Source organism: Lolium rigidum, chromosome 2 (genome assembly GCF_022539505.1).
Source record: "Lolium rigidum isolate FL_2022 chromosome 2, APGP_CSIRO_Lrig_0.1, whole genome shotgun sequence".
Taxonomy (NCBI): domain Eukaryota; kingdom Viridiplantae; phylum Streptophyta; class Magnoliopsida; order Poales; family Poaceae; genus Lolium; species Lolium rigidum.
The window spans coordinates 54,505,860-54,524,238 of NC_061509.1; the positions used below are offsets into that span (position 1 = coordinate 54,505,860).

Below are 18,379 nucleotides of genomic sequence, written 5' to 3' on the forward strand. Positions count from 1 at the left end.
AGGAAGCTAGAGGATGGTTGGGAGCCCATCATTAAGATGAAGGTCAATGACTTTGATTGTAATGCTTTATGTGATCTTGGTGCAAGTATTTCGTTATGCCTAAGAAAATTTATGATATGCTTCACTTGCCACCATTGAAAAATTGTTATTTGGATGTTAATCTTGTTGATAATGCTATAAAGAAACCTTTGGGGAGAGTTGATAATGTTCGCATTACCGTTAACAATAACCTTGTCCCCGTTGATTTTGTTGTCTTGGATATTGAATGCAATGCATCTTGTCCCATTATATTGGGAAGACCTTTTCTTCGAACTGTTGGAGCTATCATTGATATGAAGGAAGGTAATATTAAATATCAATTTCCTCTCAATAAAGGTATGGAACACTTCCCTAGAAAGAGAATGAAGTTACCTTTTGATTCTATTATTAGAACAAATTATGATGTTGATACTTCGTCTCTTGATAATACTTGATATACACTTTCTGCGCCTAGCTGAAAGGCGTTAAAGAAAAGCGCTTATGGGAGACAACCCATGTTTTTACTACAGTACCCTTATTTTATATTTGAATCTTGGAAGTTGTTTACTACTGTAGCAACCTCTACTTATCTTAGTTTTGTGCATTGTTGTGCCAAGTAAAGTTGTTGATAGTAAGGTTCATACTAGATTTGGATTACTGCGCAGAAACAGATTTCTTTGCTGTCACGAATCTGGACCTGCCTCTCTGTAGGTAGCTCAGAAAAATATGCCAATTTACGTGCGTGATCCTCAGATATGTACGCAACTTTCATTCAATTTGGGAATTTTCATTTGAGCAAGTCTGGTGCCTCAATAAAATCCGTCTTTACGGACTGTTCTGTTTTGACAGATTCTGCTTTTTATTTCGCATTGCGTCTTTCGCTATGTTGGATGAATTTCTTTGTTCCATTAATGTCCAATAGCTTTGTGCAATGTCCAGAAGTGTTAAGAATGATTATGTCACCTCTGAACATGTGAATTTTTATTATGCACTAACCCTCTAATGAGTTGTTTTGAGTTTGGTGTGGAGGAAGTTTTCAAGGATCAAGAGAGGGAGATGATACAATATGATCAAGGAGAGTGAAAGCTCTAAGCTTGGGGATGCCCCGGTGGTTCACCCCTGCATATTTTAAGAAGACTCAAGCGTCTAAGCTTGGGGATGCCCAAGGCATCCCCTTCTTCATCGACAACATTATCAGGTTCCTCCCCTGAAACTATATTTTTATTCCATCACATCTTATGTACTTTGCTTGGAGCGTCGGTTTATTTTTGTTTTTGTTTTTTTTTGAATAAAATGGATCCTAGCATTCATTGTGTGGGAGAGAGACACGCTCCTCTGTTGCATATGGACAAATATGTCCTTAGGCTTTACTCATAATATTCATGGCGAAGGTTGAATCTTCTTCGTTAAATTGTTATATGGTTGGAATCGGGAAATGCTACATGTAGTAATTCTAAAATGTCTTGAATAATTTGATACTTGGCAATTGTTGTGCTCATGTTTAAGCTCTTGCATCATATACTTTGCACCTATTAATGAAGAAATACATAGAGCTTGCTAAAATTTGGCTTTCATATTTGGTCTCTCTAAAGTCTAGATAATTTCTAGTATTGAGTTTTGAACAACAAGGAAGACGGTGTAGAGTCTTATAATGTTTACAATATGTCTTTTATGTAAGTTTTGCTGCACCGGTTCATCCTTGTGTTTGTTTCAAATAACCTTGCTAGCCTAAACCTTGTATCGAGAGGGAATACTTCTCATGCATCCAAAATCCTTGAGCCAACCACTATGCCATTTGTGTCCACCATACCTACCTACTACATGGTATTTCTCCGCCATTCCAAAGTAAATTGCTTGAGTGCTACCTTTAAAATTTCCATTCTTTACCTTTGCAATATATAGCTCATGTGACAAATAGCTTAAAAACTATTGTGGTATTGAATATGTACTTATGCACTTTATCTCTTATTAAGTTGTTTGTTGTGCGATAACCATGTTCTTGGGGACGCCATCAACTACTCTTTGTTGAATATCATGTGAGTTGCTATGCATGTCCGTCTTGTCCGAAGTAAGGGAGATTTACCACTCATTTAATGGTTAGAGCATGCATAATGTTAGAGAAGAACATTGGGCCGCTAACTAAAGCCATGAATCATGGTGGACGTTTCGAGTTTTGGACATACATCCTCAATCTCATATGAGAACATTAATTGTTGCTACATGCTTATGCATTAAAGAGGAGTCCATTATCTGTTGTCTATGTTGTCCCGGTATGGATGTCTAAGTTGAGAATAATCAAAAGCGAGAAATCCAAATGCGAGCTTTCTCCTTAGACCTTTGTACAGGCGGCATAGAGGTACCCCTTTGTGACACTTGGTTAAAACGTGTGTATTGCGATGATAATCCCGGTAATCCAAGCTAATTAGGACAAGGTGCGGGCACTATTAGTATACTATGCATGAGGCTTGCAACTTGTAAGATATAATTTACATGATACATATGCTTTATTACTACCGTTGACAAAATTGTTTCTTGTCTTCAAAACCAAAGCTGTAGCACAAATATAGCAATCAATGCTTCCCTCTGCGAAGGGCCTTTCTTTTACTTTTATGTTGAGTCAGTTCACCTATTTCTCTCCACCTCAATAAGCAAACACTTGTGTGAACTGTGCATTGATTCCTACATACTTGCATATTGCACTTGTTATATTACTTTACATTGACAATATCCATGAGATATACATGTTATAAGTTGAAAGCAACCGCTGAAACTTAATCTTCCTTTGTGTTGCTTCAATACCATTACTTTGATTTATTGCTTTATGAGTTAACTCTTATGCAAGACTTATTCATGCTTGTCTTGAAGTACTATTCATGAAAAGTCTTTGCTTTATGATTCATTTGTTTACTCATGTCATTACCATTGTTTTGATCGCTGCATTCATTACATATGCTTACAATAGTATGATCAAGGTTATGATGGCATGTCACTCCGGAAATTATCTTTGTTATCGTTTATCCGCTCGGGACGAGCGAGAACTAAGCTTGGGGATGCTGATACGTCTCCGACGTATCGATAATTTCTTATGTTCCATGCCACACTATTGATGATATCTACTTGTTTTATGCATACTTTATGTCATATTTATGCATTTTCCGACACTAACCTATTAACGAGATGCCGAAGAGCCAGTTGTTGTTTTCTGCTGTTTTTGGTTTCAGAAATCCTAGTAAGGAAATATTCTCGGAATTGGACGAAATCAACGCCCAGGGGCCTATTTTGCCACGAAGCTTCCAGAAGACCGAAGAGAAGACGAAGTGGTGCCACGGGGCGCCGCCACACTAGGGCGGCGCGTCCCAGGGGGGGCCCGCGCGGCCCTAGCGTGTGGGGCCCCCGTGACTCTCCCGACTCCGCCCTTCCGCCTACATATAGTCTTCGTCGCGAAACCCCCAGTACCGAGAGCCACGATACGGAAAACCTTCCAGAGACGACGCCGCCGCGCCAATCCCATCTCGGGGGATTCGGGAGATCGCCTCCCGGCACCTCGCCGGAGAGGGGAATCATCTCCGGAGGACTCTTCACCGCCATGGTCGCCTCCGGAGTGATGAGTGAGTAGTTCACCCCTGGACTATGGGTCCATAGCAGTAGCTAGATGGTCGTCTTCTCCTTATGTGCTTCATTGTCGGATCTTGTGAGCTGCCTAACATGATCAAGATCATCTATCTGTAATGCTATATGTTGTGTTTGTCGGGATCCGATGGATAGAGAATACTATGTTATGTTGATTATCAATCTATTACCTATGTGTTGTTTATGATCTTGCATACTCTCCGTTATTAGTAGAGGCTCTGGCCAAGTTTTTACTCTTAACTCCAAGAGGGAGTATTTATGCTCGATAGTGGGTTCATGCCTCCATTAAATCTGGGACGAGTGACGGAAAGTTCTAAGGTTGTGGATGTGTTGTTGCCACTAGGGATAAAACATTGATGCTATGTCCGAGGATGTAGTTATTGATTACATTACGCACCATACTTAATGCAATTGCCTCGTTGTTTACAACTTAATACTCGGAAGGGGTTCGGATGATAACCTCGAAGGTGGACTTTTTAGGCATAGATGCATGTCTGGATAGCGGTCTATGTACTTTGTCGTAATGCCCAATTAAATCTCACTATACTCATCATATCATGTATGTGCATGGTCATGCCCTCTCTAATTGTCAATTGCTCGACCGTAATTTGTTCACCCAACATGCTATTTATCTTATGGGAGAGACACCTCTAGTGAACTGTGGACCCCGGTCCATTCTTTTACATTAAATACAATCTACTCGCAATACTTGTTCTACTCGTTTTTACGCAAACAATCATCATCCACACTATACATCTAATCCTTTGTTACAGCAAGCCGGTGAGATTGACAACCTCACTTGTTTCGTTGGGGCAAAGTACTTTGGTTGTGTTGTGCAGGTTCCACGTTGGCGCCGGAATCCCTGGTGTTGCGCCGCACTACATCCCGCCGCCATCAACCTTCAACGTGCTTCTTGGCTCCTCCTGGTTCGATAAACCTTGGTTTATTTCTGAGGGAAAACTTGCTACTGTGTGCATCATACCTTCCTCTTGGGGTTCCCAACGAACGTGTGTATTACACGCCATCAGAGGTGCAGCAACATGTGGAGCATTAGCATTGCTAGTGGTGGTAATAGTCCAAACTTCAGCTATATTATCTTCTTTAGCATTTTCTTCTCTTTCCCACCTAGCATGCAATTCAGCCATCAATCTAATATTCTCATTAATTCTAACTTGGATGGCATTTGCTGTAGTAACAATTTTATTTTCAATATCCTTATTAGGCATAACTTTCAATTTTAAAAGATCAACATCAGCAACAAGACTATCGACTTTAGAAGCAAGTATATCAATTTTCCCAAGCTTTTCTTCAACAGATTTGTTAAAAGCAGTTTGTGTACTAATAAATTCTTTAAGCATAGCTTCAAGTCCAGGGGTGTGTTCCTATTATTGTTGTAAGAATTCCCATAAGAATTACCATAACCGTTACCATTATTATAACGATATGGCCTATAGTTATTACTAGAATTGTTCCGATAAGCATTGTTGTTGAAATTATTATTTTTAATGAAGTTTACATCAACATGTTCTTCTTGAGCAACCAATGAAGCTAACGGAACATTATTAGGATCAACATTAGTCCTATCATTCACAAGCATAGACATAATAGCATCAATCTTATCACTCAAGGAAGAGGTTTCTTCGACGGAATTTACCTTCTTACCTTGTGGAGCTCTTTCCGTGTGCCATTCGGAGTAATTAATCATCATATTATCAAGAAGCTTTGTTGCTTCACCAAGAGTGATGGACATAAAGGTACCTCCAGCAGCTGAATCCAATAGGTTCCGCGAAGAAAAGTTCAGTCCTACATAAAAGGTTTGGATGATCATCCAAGTAGTCAGTCCATGGGTAGGGCAATTCTTCACCAAAGATTTCATTCTCTCCCATGCTTGAGCAACATGTTCATTATCTAATTGCTTGAAATTCATTATGCTACTTCTCAAAGATATAATTTTAGCGGGAGGATAATATCTACCAATAAAAGCATCCTTACATTTAGTCCAAGAATCAATACTATTTCTAGGCGAGAGATAGCAACCAATCTTTAGCTCTTCCTCTTAAGGAGAAAGGAAACAATTTTAATTTTATGATGTCACCATCTACATCCTTATACTTTTGCATTTCACATAGTTCAACAAAATTATTAATATGGGCAGCGAGCATCATCGGAACTAACACCGAGAAAATTGCTCTCTCATAACAAGATTCAGGTAAAGCGAGGTTTAATTTCAAAGAATTCTCGCTGTAGTAGCGAGGTGGAGCAATAGGTGTGCATAAGAAATCATTATTATTTGTGCTAGTGAAGTCACACAACTTAGTATTTTCAGGAGTACCCATTTTAGCAGTAGTAAATAAAGCAAACTAGATAAAATAAATGCAAGTAACTAATTTTTTGTGTTTTTGATATGGAGAACAAGACAGTAAATAAAGTAAAACTAGCAACTAATTTTTTTGTGTTTTGATTTAGTGCAGCAAACAAGAAAGTAAATAAAATAAAGCAAGACAAAAACAAAGTAAAGAGATTGGATTGTGGAGACTCCCCTTGCAGCGTGTCTTGATCTCCCCGGCAACGGCGCCAGAAAATATGCTTGATTGCGTGTAATACACACGTTCGTTGGGAACCCCAAGAGGAAGGTGTGATGCGCACAGCAGTAAGTTTTCCCTCAGTAAGAAACCAAGGTTTATCGAACCAGTAGGAGTCAAGAAGCACGTTTAAGGTTGATGGCGGCGGGATGTAGTGCGGCGCAACACCAGGGATTCCGGCGCCAACGTGGAACCTGCACAACACAACCAAAGTACTTTGCCCCAACGAAACGGTGAGGTTGTCAATCTCACCGGCTTGCTTGTAAACAAAGGATTAGATGTATAGTGTGGATGATGATTGTTTGCGAGAAAACAGTAGAACAAGTATTGCGATGAGATTGTATTTCGGATGTAAAGAATAGGACCGGGGTCCACAGTTCACTAGAGGTGTCTCTCCCATAAGATAAATAGCATGTTGGGTGAACAAATTACGAGTTGGGCAATTGACAAATAGAGAGGGCATGACCATGCACATACATGATATGATAAGTATAGTGAGATTTAGTTGGGCATTACGACAAAGTACATAGACCGCTATCCGGCATGCATCTATGCCTAAAAAGTCCACCTTCGGGTTATCATCCGAACCCCTTCCGGTATTAAGTTGTAAACAACGAGACAATTGCATTAAGTATGGTGCGTAATGTAATCAATAACTACATCCTCGGACATAGCATCAATGTTTTATCCCTAGTGGCAACAGCACATCCACAACCTTAGAACTTTACGTCCTTTGTCCCAGATTTAATGGAGGCATGAACCCACTATCGAGCATAAATACTCCCTCTTGGAGTTAAGAGTCAAAACTTGGCCAGAGCCTCTACTAATAACGGAGAGCATGCAAGATCATAAACAACACATAGGTAATAGATTGATAATCAACATAACATAGTATTCTCTATCCATAGGATCCCGACAAACACAACATATAGCATTACAGATAGATGATCTTGATCATGTTAGGCAGCTCACAAGATCCGACAATGAAGCACATAAGGAGAAGACGACCATCTAGCTACTGCTATGGACCCATAGTCCAGGGGTGAACTACTCACTCATCACTCCGGAGGCGACCATGGCGGTGAAGAGTCCTCCGGGAGATGATTCCCCTCTCCGGCGGGGTGCGGGAGGCGATCTCCCGAATCCCCCGAGATGGGATTGGCGGCGGCGGTGTCTGCGGAAGGTTTTGCGTATCGTGGCTCTCGGTGCTTGGGGGTTTCGTGACGAAGACTTTAAGTAGGCGGAAGGGCAGGTCGGGGGGCCACACGAGGGCCCCACACAACAGGCCGGCGCGGCCAAGGCTTGGGCCGCGCCGCCCTAGTGTGGCGCCACCTCGTGGCCCCACTTCGTAAGTCCTCCGGTCTTCCGGAAGCTTCGTGAAAAAATAGGCCCACTGGGCGTTGATTTCGTCCAATTCCGAGAATATTTCCTTACTAGGATTTACGAAACCAAAAATAGCGAGAACACGACAAGCTGGCTCTTCGGCATCTCGTTAATAGGTTAGTGCCGGAAAATGCATAAATATGACATAAAGTATGCATACAACATGTAGATATCATCAATAATGTGGCATGGAACATAAGAAATTATCGATACGTCGGAGACGTATCAAGGCTAAGGGCTCTACCGGTAGCTATGTGGTTAATCTCTCTCTCATGTACCTCAATACAGTGATCTCATGAGCTGCCTTACATGATTGAGATCCATATGATGAGCTTTGTATCACTATTAATCTATGTGCTACTCTAGTGATGTTATTAAAGTAGTCTATTCCTCCTTCATGATGTAAAGGTGACGGTGTGTGCATCATGTAGTACTTGGCGTAGGTTATGATTGTAATCTCTTGTAGATTATGGAGTTAACTATTAGTATGATAGTATTGATGTGATCTATTCCCCCTTTCATAGCTTAAAGGTGACGAGTGTGTATGCTATGTTAGTACTCGGTCTAAATTGCAACGGTCTATTATGCTCTAGAGGTTACTTAAATATGAACTCCGAATGTTGTGGAGCTTGTTAACTCCGGCTTGAGGGAGCTCTTGTAGCCCTACACAATGAATGGTGTTTGTTATCAAACAAGAGCATGTACGTAGCACAAGTAAGGAGAAGTTATTTATTTGTTATGCGATCAATGTTTAGAGTGTCCACTAGTGAAAGTATGATCCCTAGGTCTTGTTTCCAAATACTGCAAACATCGCTTGTTTACTGTTTTACTGCATCTTTACTTCCTGCAATATTACCACCATCTATACCACCTGTGTTTTACTATCTCTGCGCCGAACTAGTGCACCTATACATCTGACAAGTGTATTAGGTGTGTTGGGGACACAAGAGACTTCTTGTATCGTAATTGCAGGGTTGCTTGAGAGGGATATCTCTGACCTCTACCTCCCTGAGTTCGATAAACCTTGGGTGATTCACTTAAGGGAAACTTGCTGCTGTTCTACAAACCTCTGCTCTTGGAGGCCCAACACTGTCTACAAGAATAGAAGCACACGTAGACATCAGTCGGCGACGTGGTGATGCTTCGTGGTCAGCGTGACCGGCTGTGTCACGGTGTTCTTCGTCTTTGTGGTCGATGACATGGTGATGCTTGTGACGGGCATGAACATTGGTGTCATGGTGGTGTTCATCTTCGTGGTCAGCGACGTAGTGGTGCTTGTGACCGACGTGACCGGTGGTGTCATGTTGGTCTTCGTCTTCGTGGTCGGCGACGTGGTGATGCTTGTGACCGCAACGTGGTGATGTTTGGAACCGGCGTGAACGGCGGTGCAATGGTGGTCGCTTGCTTTGTGGTCGGCGATGTGCCAATACTTGTGATGGGTGAGGTAAGGTCACCATGTTGCTATATAGGTGGGGCTAGGAAAAACATGCGAGGAACCAAACAATGGGGCCTCACTTCCCTACCTGGTGCAGAAATAGGCGGCCCAGGCAACCAAACAACATGCCGTTTCTAGCTCGTGGCTCGTATAAAACGTGTAGGGGCGTTCTTCTCACTGACGCGGTGTGGTTCTATTGCTGTCAACAGTTCGCCATCCATGAAGTGTTGACAGCAAATGATAAACTAACAGGGGCATGCATGATCATTCCAAAAGTGGATCACAAGTTCTACACTACTAGGGTGTCATCCTACCACCACAACAAAAGTGTGTGTTATCCTAAAATCGCAAGTTCACCATCACCTAAGGGGTTAGTATATACCACCCCATCATAGTTGCAGAAGGGGGCCATCAAATATTTTTCAACCCTAGCTACTGCCAAAATGTACATCATCAACATCATCATCAAGTTCGTCACCTCCATGCATGCATCCCCTAAACCACCCCCTCAAGGGCACCACTACACCTTGCAGTGGTACTTGGCAAGGTAGTTCCTTAGCCAGAGGACGCGGTGTGGCTCGATCATGCCCACAAAGCTGCAACCCTGGGCCTTGTGCTCGACGAGGTGGCTCAGGGCAGCCGTGAGATCATCCTCGGCGAAGCCAAGCATGTCCATGACCGCATTGTACATGTCAGGGTGCATGTCCGTGGGCTTTTTGTCCCTGATGACCTGTGTGACGTCCTTCACAGCAACAGTCATGTTGGTGAAGGCCACCAGCTCGTCGTCAGTGAAGGCGCCTTTCTTCCTCTTGCCGTCGGCAACCTTCTCAGGCACGTCGCCAACCTTCTCAAGTGGCCCATCGAGGTTGATCTTGTCGGACTCTTAGGTTTCAGCATCCTCACGTGAAGGATTTGCTGCAGCTGAGCCCAGGGGCTCACTGGGTCCCATGGCGTACTTGCCAGTGGTGAGGCCAAAAGAGAAGATGGTATGCATCTCGTCGTAGTTGGCAATGGGCACATTTAGGAACTCCACGTCCTTTGGGTGACAATGATGTTAGTTCTGCTCGTGGCTGATCAAAAGAGTTAGTGAGGTGGACTGAACGTGCTCACCGCGGCGTGCCCGCAGTAGTGCTCACCCTCAAGGATGATGGATTTAGTATCCTCGCACCACTCAGCCCCACTTAGATCGCGGAGCCTGGTAATGGTGATCCACCTCTGCCTCCACTTCCTCAGGTGGTTGTACACCTGAGTGGAGCACGCGGAGACACCACAGTGTTCAAACAGGTCCTTCGTCACAGCAGTCAGATGGACTTCCTTGAATCCTTTGTCAGTTCTGACTCCGGTCTTGATCAAGTTGCACATCTCCTCCAAGACGAAGCTGGACATGAATGGAAACCATTTCATGGTGCCAGTCCCTTTCTGCGTGGCCTTCAAGGCCATGTCCGCTTCCCTGCGGTTCTTGTTCTTCTTTGTGGTGGCCAACCTAGCCGCGACCTCTGCCGCTACCCGAGCCACCAGGTCAGCCACATGCCCATTGACGGACGGCAGAGGGGTGACCAACACCTTGGAGTTATAGACGGGCTGTGAATCGGGAACTTGCGAAGGGATCTGAGAGTCCCCAACACAGACAAGCGCTTGGATAAAGTCATCACAGAAGGAGTCCTGCACACATCGTAGTACATATAACGTGAATGTAATTGCAAGCAAAGACATGACTAAAGTGGACAACACAAACCATACCAACAATTATCCTAAATCAGACAAGCAGTTCATTGCAGCTGTGAATAGCACAAATCCTAGAAAGGTCATGGTAGGTGAGCAAATTCGGGACAAAGAAGCAACCAAAAATATCGAACCCTAGCAAGATCATGATAGCTCAGCATAATATGGACTAACCTCTGCTACAAGACCAAACCCTAGACAAGATCTGACAACTCCTAACCTAGATCTAAACATTACCGCGTTACCGGGATAAGGGATTCCTTACAGTCATCGCTGGAGGTGAAGATGTGCTGCACTAGGAAGTAGATGAAGCATCACAGATGTAGTCACCGCCGCCGCTGCCACCGTCACCGACCGGAGATGCGTGCGCCTCTTACCTGCTTGCCGACGGGAGGAGGAGCTCAAAATTTGGGGGGAGAGTGGGCCGATGCGAGCCAAGGGGCGCACAACCTACCAAACGTGCCCAAGGAGACGCGAGGGCGCCAGGGAGGAGGACCCGAGCTGGGGCAAAAATAGCCGCTTAGACGCGTGGTGCCGTGCGGGTGGAATAGGATGTATGGAGTCAACAAGATCAGAATCATCATCATCGGCCAGAGAGAAAAAAGGCAGCGAACAAACCGATCGATCCCATCTCGTTCTCCTCCCAATCCCAACCCCACTAACTTTTTTTTCGATAAAGGGAATATATTAATATCAGAAGATACCAATTACACCCAGCCTCTGCAACAACGCAACACTCTAATAGCAGTACAGATGCACAGATCCAAATTAGAGAAAAGGAAAACTAAGAAACAAAAGTCCCGCTACAGTATTCCAGGCCTAATAACCGTAATACATCCACCTCCAAGATAGCACCTGAAATACAGACTCTCCAAAAGCGACGCCTCGAAGAAGGGAACAGTGTTCCAGCATCATCGTCGCCCGACCAAAGATCTTAAGTTTTCACCCTGAAGATAGTTCCCGCTCTCAAAACAATGTCTCCAACAAGGTCATTGCCAGGCACATCAGTTAAGGTTAGACCTTGGGTTTTCACCCTGAAAGGTACTCCCTCCGTTCTTTTTTAATTGACTTGAATTTAGTACAAGTTTGTACTAAATTCGAGTCAATTAAAAAGGAACGGAGGGAGTAGAACTCTGAACTTCACTTGTGTTGTCGTCCCCACTATCATACCACTGTTCCGAAACTGGGTAAATCGCGTACCACCGTCCCGAGGACTCTCCGCCCAATGGCCCCTACTTCTTCTCCCCCCCATGAGGATCCCTCCTCTGGAGTACCGTCGAATAGGCAACGACACCACTATCATACCACTATTGTGAAGCCCGGAACACCAAGAAAGTCCCTCAACAACGCGGAGACTTGAACCTCCCTTAGCTAGTCCTCCTATCCGGCCTTCATGATATTCTCTTCTTCTGACTTTCACCATGAATCTAATGTCACTTGATGTCAACACAGAAAAGAGCTTCGTGTCGCTCCCTCCAGCTCCAGAACCAAACGATCGAATGTGTTGTGAATTTGTGAAAATTAGAATATATGCGAACGTGTAATGTATTGTGTTCACTATTTTCTTCCTCCGATCTTTTAGTTGCCTTGCGACGCACCCATGCTTCGAAAAATTTCTAAGCCCGTCTCTGAAATCACCATTATTGAGGACATGGCAGTTGGAATAAATATTGAATGTAACAGCTCATGTAACTGTTTTTATGTCTAAATCTTGTTGTAATTGAGTTAATGAGGCATTTGCTCCAGTGGACGCTGTAACTGGTATTTAAAATTAAATTGAATGGCTTCTTCTCAATAAAAATGTTCTAGTAAATGTTCTTCCTGACAAAACTCTTTTCATCTTTACTTCATGTGGTTTTCGTCATGTGCTTCAAGTGTTCAACGTTGCTGCTCATCGGTTAGCTAGAGAGTGTATTTCTTTAATTTGTGCTGTGTGGGGTGGTGTTCTCCGGATTGTATCCGAGAGGCTATGTGTAATGACATTATGATTATTGATTAATAATGTCACGCGTTTCCCTCAAAATAAAATAAAACTCTTTTCGTCTTTCTAAAATTCCATTGCGTGGAAAACCTTCCCTGAAAATAAAACTCTTTTCGTCTTTCTAAAATAGGGTTGAGTTTGTTGGGCACGCACGCACGCGGCACGCGTCTCCCCGCACCGCAAGCCTAGCTAGGCTCCGCAAATCCCAGAGCCGTCGCGAGCGAACCCTAGTAGCCGTACCATGTCGTCTCTGCTGCGCTCGCCAAGCATCCGCCGCGCTCTCTCGGCGGCCTCACCTGTGGGGCCACAGGGAGCTTCCTTCCTCCGTGCCCCATCAGCAGTAGCCGCCGCCATCGGAGGAGAGGGAGGAGCCACCATCCGCCGCGGTCTTGGGCTCCCCACTGTGCCGCGCCGCCACCTCAGCGCACCTCAGCAGAACCGCCACCTTACTGCTACTGCCGTCGATCAGGTGAAGGGACACACACCTACCTCTCCACTTCTTGCTGTAAATTGGCCTTCTTTCACTCACATTGATGCATAATTCGATCGATTGTCTCTTATTAACCGTGATAGGATGCTCAGAAATCGATCGGTTCTCTATCATTAGCCACATTGCGAAGCTCGGAAATTATATAAATTAGGACATGAATTCCACATTGCAATATAGAATCTTGCTGGATAAAATATTGGGGGTTATTCTTCTGAGGTCGCCTTTTCCCCATGACTCATGTCCGTGACGGTTTCAATTTGCAAGTACTCACATACCTGCACTGTGAAGCGCTGTTGTGGAATGAAATGTCAACAATTTGCTTCATCTTCTTACAAAGATCCTACATCATCAAAGTTTGAAACCTAGTTTTAGTATTATGCACCTGTAGTTACTTAAAAACTTAGACAAACATGGCATGAAATTGATGAACTTTTAGGGAGGACAAAGGGCTTAAGGTGGAGAATGCTTGTTGTTGTTGTTGCCGCATGCTCTATTCTTAGCTGTGATCCTGTCAATCCATAGACCTAATAAGAGGTTAAGAATGGATGCCGTAGGGATGTCAAATAGCATGTCACTGTTGTCTGTTGATACGATCAGATGAACAACGCGAAGGAGCAAATTCACATTTTTTTTCATGCCATGCTTTCTCCATATATGAGCCAATACACATGTAGAGCGTTGAATACCAATTCATTGGAGGCCACTGTATTAAAACGTCCTTTAAAAAGATTTTTATCGACACTGTTACTGCCAGCAGAAAGAAGGATGATTTCCATGCTTCATGGGATTAATCCTTTTATTTAAATGGAAGCATTGGCCCTTCTTGTTTTTCCGCCAATTCATTGGAGGTGAGCTTGAGACATAGAGGGAACCATATCAGTTGTGCTATGGATTCTTGACTATTCAGCTGCTTCTGGTGATATTTTCTCTTCCTAGTTCGTTTGTAGGTTTGATCTGCCAGAAAAATTAAATTATATTTTAAATGCTGTTGTATGTCACCTATTTAAGTACTAAGAGCACTCAAAGTATTAATTTCAATTATAAGTCTGTGGGCCCTGAGCTGCAAAAACATGTTATTCAGCCACTATAAGTCTGTGAGCCCTGCGGAAACTCTTAATATTGACTGTACATGCTTATCTTTTCTTATGATAACTAATTGGAAGCTAAACAAGTTTTATTGCCTGATGATCATGCTGCCATGAATACCACTTGGAACTTGAAAGTCTTACAGAGCATGGGTCAAAATCAAGCAGGGTGCAGGGCATGGGGCATATATGCAGTAAAGCTATTAATATATGATTTGGCAATAGTCTGGAACCACGTTGCTTCCATTGTAATGAGTCGTAAATGATTTTGTTAACAGGAGAGTACCATTTAGTTCTGTTAAACGAAATACCTTCAGTATGCACGGAGGATGTAGGGTGCGTTTGGTTGGTGCCCACCCTAGCCCTACCAAATATTTGGCAAGAGTTGACTTGCCATTTTTTTCGTCAACGAATCCTTGGCCCACATTGGGCCAACTATTTTGCAAGAATCTATGAGTGGGAGGGGTGGGCATCCATTGGCAGCCAAAATTTTGGCTACAAACCAAATAATGGCAAGAACTTGATGGGCAGCCAATTTTTTGGCGGAGCTACTATGGGAACCAAACCAAACACACCCGTAGATTGTAGTGATAATTTAGTGCCAGTACCATATACTGGTGTAGTAGCTTACATAACTTCTAAATTTCTCACTTCAATATTTTGCACATGCATAATCTTAATTATCTATAAAGGATAATCTGCTCAAAGTTACACGTATGATTAAGCATATAAGGTCCTGGTTACTAGCCCACCCTTCAGCATAGTTATCTTAGAACAATTAATGTTTCACTGTTGATCAAACTCTTACACTTGTACCTGTATAGTGTGATGCGCTGTATGAGGAGGTTCGAGCAACGAAGGTTTCGTCACTGGAAAAAGATCTCCTTCAGCGCATCATTGAAAGGTAGACATAACAATTTATCATTTTGTTATTTTTTGGGGGAAGAAATACTGATTCTGGTATCTTTGTAGCTCCTGGAATGCTTGCTGTGAGTTTGCCCAGAAGGATAAGTGGAGGACAAGGATGATTTGTGCTGCGACATTGGGTGGCTTCTTTGCTGGATCTTGGATGAGAACGAGGAAGATGGATAATGAGAGAGAGCTCAGGAATGAGGACCAACCAGGGAACGGAGCTGACGAGAACCTCCTGGAATAAACAGGATGTGAGAGCGTTCATGCTGTGGGACATGTAGCTTGTTTATTTAAGGAACTCGTCTGCCTTGCAGTTTGCATCCAACAGCTTCTAGCATAAATGTACTTGGTAACTTGATGGGTAAGTTGTTCTCGAAAGGCTAGGGTATGTTTTGGGTTGTGTGCCGATATCACCATCGAAATTGATCATAACCAAAATTTGACCTTTATTTGGATAGTTGCCAAAGAGATCGATATGGTAGGTGTGGTATTCTTAAATCAAACGCTGCTTAGTTATGTGGGCGAGGAATGTGGAATGGTCTGTATTTACTCTCTTTTGCTATTCTACTTTGACTGCCAGCATACATGCTTAAAAAAATGGATTCATATTACTTCTTCGCCTAGGAGTTTCAGGTTTTCAACCATGAGGTCCTGTTGGAAATGCTTGCATTTTTTTTATTTCTATATTCTTCCGGGAGGTTGAACTGTTTCAAAGTTCGAACATGCCATTAGCAGTTCCCGTACCATGCCACCTGATGAAGTCCTCGAATCTGCTAAGCTGAAGCGATTCTGCATTTGTCTATAAATGAACGTCAACTGTTCTATTTTTAGTAGTCGTCGTCCTTCTATGAGGGTAGTGCTGTTAGTCATCAAGGCGACTAGCGCCCTTGGCTCTTGCACAGTTGCATTTGACAAGGGTTGTTTCCGGCTCCAAGTTGATCATTTGCATCATTGCACTTAAGTACACTAGCACACTAGTTGTTTGCCTGTTTTTGTCTTCCCCACCTGAATTTTCATTGGAACTGGTAAGCAAATGCAGAGGACAACACGTCCTAGCCTGATTCCGCTATCGTGGTTTCTCGGGATTGCCCGCCCTTTCCGTATAGCGACTGATCATGGTGGGCTGGCCTCGCACGCGAACCGATAATCCTACACCTACGGACAAGTGATTACGAACTAAAGTTACGGATAGAGACAAGTGATTACGGACTAAAGTTACGGATAGACGTGGCTGAATACAGTTGGTGTAATCCTGTGGGTGGTTCCGGAAATTGCTCACCCCGATGCACCGCCTGCTTGCCACATCAGTCCGTAGGTGCGATCCGTAGAGAATATGCGCGTATGTGTAGCATTACGCGAACTATAAGGCATGTTTGGTAGCTTGCATCTATTTCGTGCACCACTGAGGTAGTCTCCTGCGTTTGATACGGGCCACGGGCTAGAAAAGTCACGTTGTATGGTGGATTGCGCAGAGTTTTTTCGGCTCCGTGAAGATTTGGGCTCTGCCCGTTTGGTAGTCGTTTTTCAGGCCCAGTAGCAGCCCAGAACAACGCTCCTGTTATTTGGTTGCAACCTAAAATTCGCTTCTAGTTACCTCTTCCCTTCAGTGGTGAGGTTATCATTGATCAACTACACAAGCAAGAACACAATGCAAGCAGAAGCAAAGTGATCATAGACGACACTAGTTCACGACACACCATTGTTCAGACACATCACCCATGATCATAGTTGAGGACACACCATACACGATCATAGTTCAGAACACAACAGACACAATCATAGTTTAGGACACACCAGACACGATGATAGTTCAGGACACACCAGATACAACGATAGTTCAGGACACGAACAACAACTATACACGACTTGGTAGCAGCGACACAGTACCAGGTAAGCTTCATACATGATTTTCGAAGACAACACACCTGGTGGCATCGCCATGGAACGGGCACCTGGTCATCACCTCAGTGCAGGTGTGGTCGAAGATTGCCACAATGTACTCGAAGGAGGACACCTTCTTGAAGATGAGAAACTGGCTTACCTTGAGCTGATGGGCGATGGCGAAACCCGCCCACCCCTGGTCGATGTATGTGGCATCGCCTTGTCTCATCGTAGTCATCCTCCAGTTGCAGTCAGTGTTGCTGCGGACGATGATGTTGGAAGGGATTTCTCCGAACCGCTTGACGAAATCTTGAGAGATCAGGAGCTGGCCGAAGGTAGGCCTAAAGACGATGCACAGGAACTGGTCGGACCCTACCTAGTCCTGGAAGTGGCCGACGTTAGCCGCCCTTCGCTTCTTCGATGGTCCCTCGTTGGTGGTCTCAGCTGGTGACCTTAGAATGAGCTTCTCAGTCTGCCACAAGAACACGTGCCATTAGAGGTGTGCCTACTCACAAGTATAGATGAAAATAGACATTGAAAACATTAGTGAGGCCTCATATGTTGGCTCACACAGCAGCTCAAGGGATTGCCCTCAAACAAAGTCTAGTGTGCAAGTAATGTGGCACACACGACTAAGTTTGAGGGTAGCACCTTGCCTTCCGTTGTGCCTTCATTGAATCACAAGTCAATGCATAAATCAAGAAGCACACAATGCCTCATACATTGGCTCACACGGCAGGCATAGGGAGTGGCCACAAACTAAGTGTAGTGTGCAACGACTGTGGCACAGATGACTAAGTTTGAGGCCACCACCTAGCCTTCCATGGTGCCATATTTGAATCATTGGCCAACGCAAAAGAGGCCTCATACATTTGGTCACACGCCAGGCGAAGGAACTGTACCCAAACTAAGTCTAGTGTGCAGGAAAACTGGCACACACGACTAAGTTTGAAGGCAGTACCTTGCCTTCCATTGTGTCATTGTTCAATCATTGGCCAATGCACTAGATAAACAAAAAGAGGCCTCACATATAGGATCACACAACAAGCAAAGAGATTGTCCGCAAACTAAGTCTAGTGCGCAAGTAATATGGCACACATGACTAAGTTTGAGGGCAGCACCCTGCCTTCCGTTGTGCCATTGTTGAATCATTGGTCAATGCACTAGACAAACCCAAAAGAAAGTCTCATATATTGGATCACACGGTAGGCAGAGGGACTGTCCAAAAACTAAGTGTAGCGTGCATCGAATATGGCACAC

General features: G+C 43.9%; 1 protein-coding gene across 1 annotated transcript; it reads left to right on the top strand.

Annotated features, from left to right (window-relative positions):
• Positions 1–12,920: 12,920 nt before the first annotated feature.
• On the top strand, positions 12,921–15,844 carry LOC124686487. The gene is made up of 3 exons (XM_047220422.1): positions 12,921–13,220; positions 15,151–15,230; positions 15,299–15,844. Exons 1-3 carry the CDS (start codon positions 12,993–12,995, stop codon positions 15,480–15,482), a joined length of 492 nt encoding a protein of 163 aa, XP_047076378.1. The 5' UTR covers positions 12,921–12,992; the 3' UTR covers positions 15,483–15,844.
• The last annotated feature ends 2,535 nt before the right edge of the window (positions 15,845–18,379 follow it).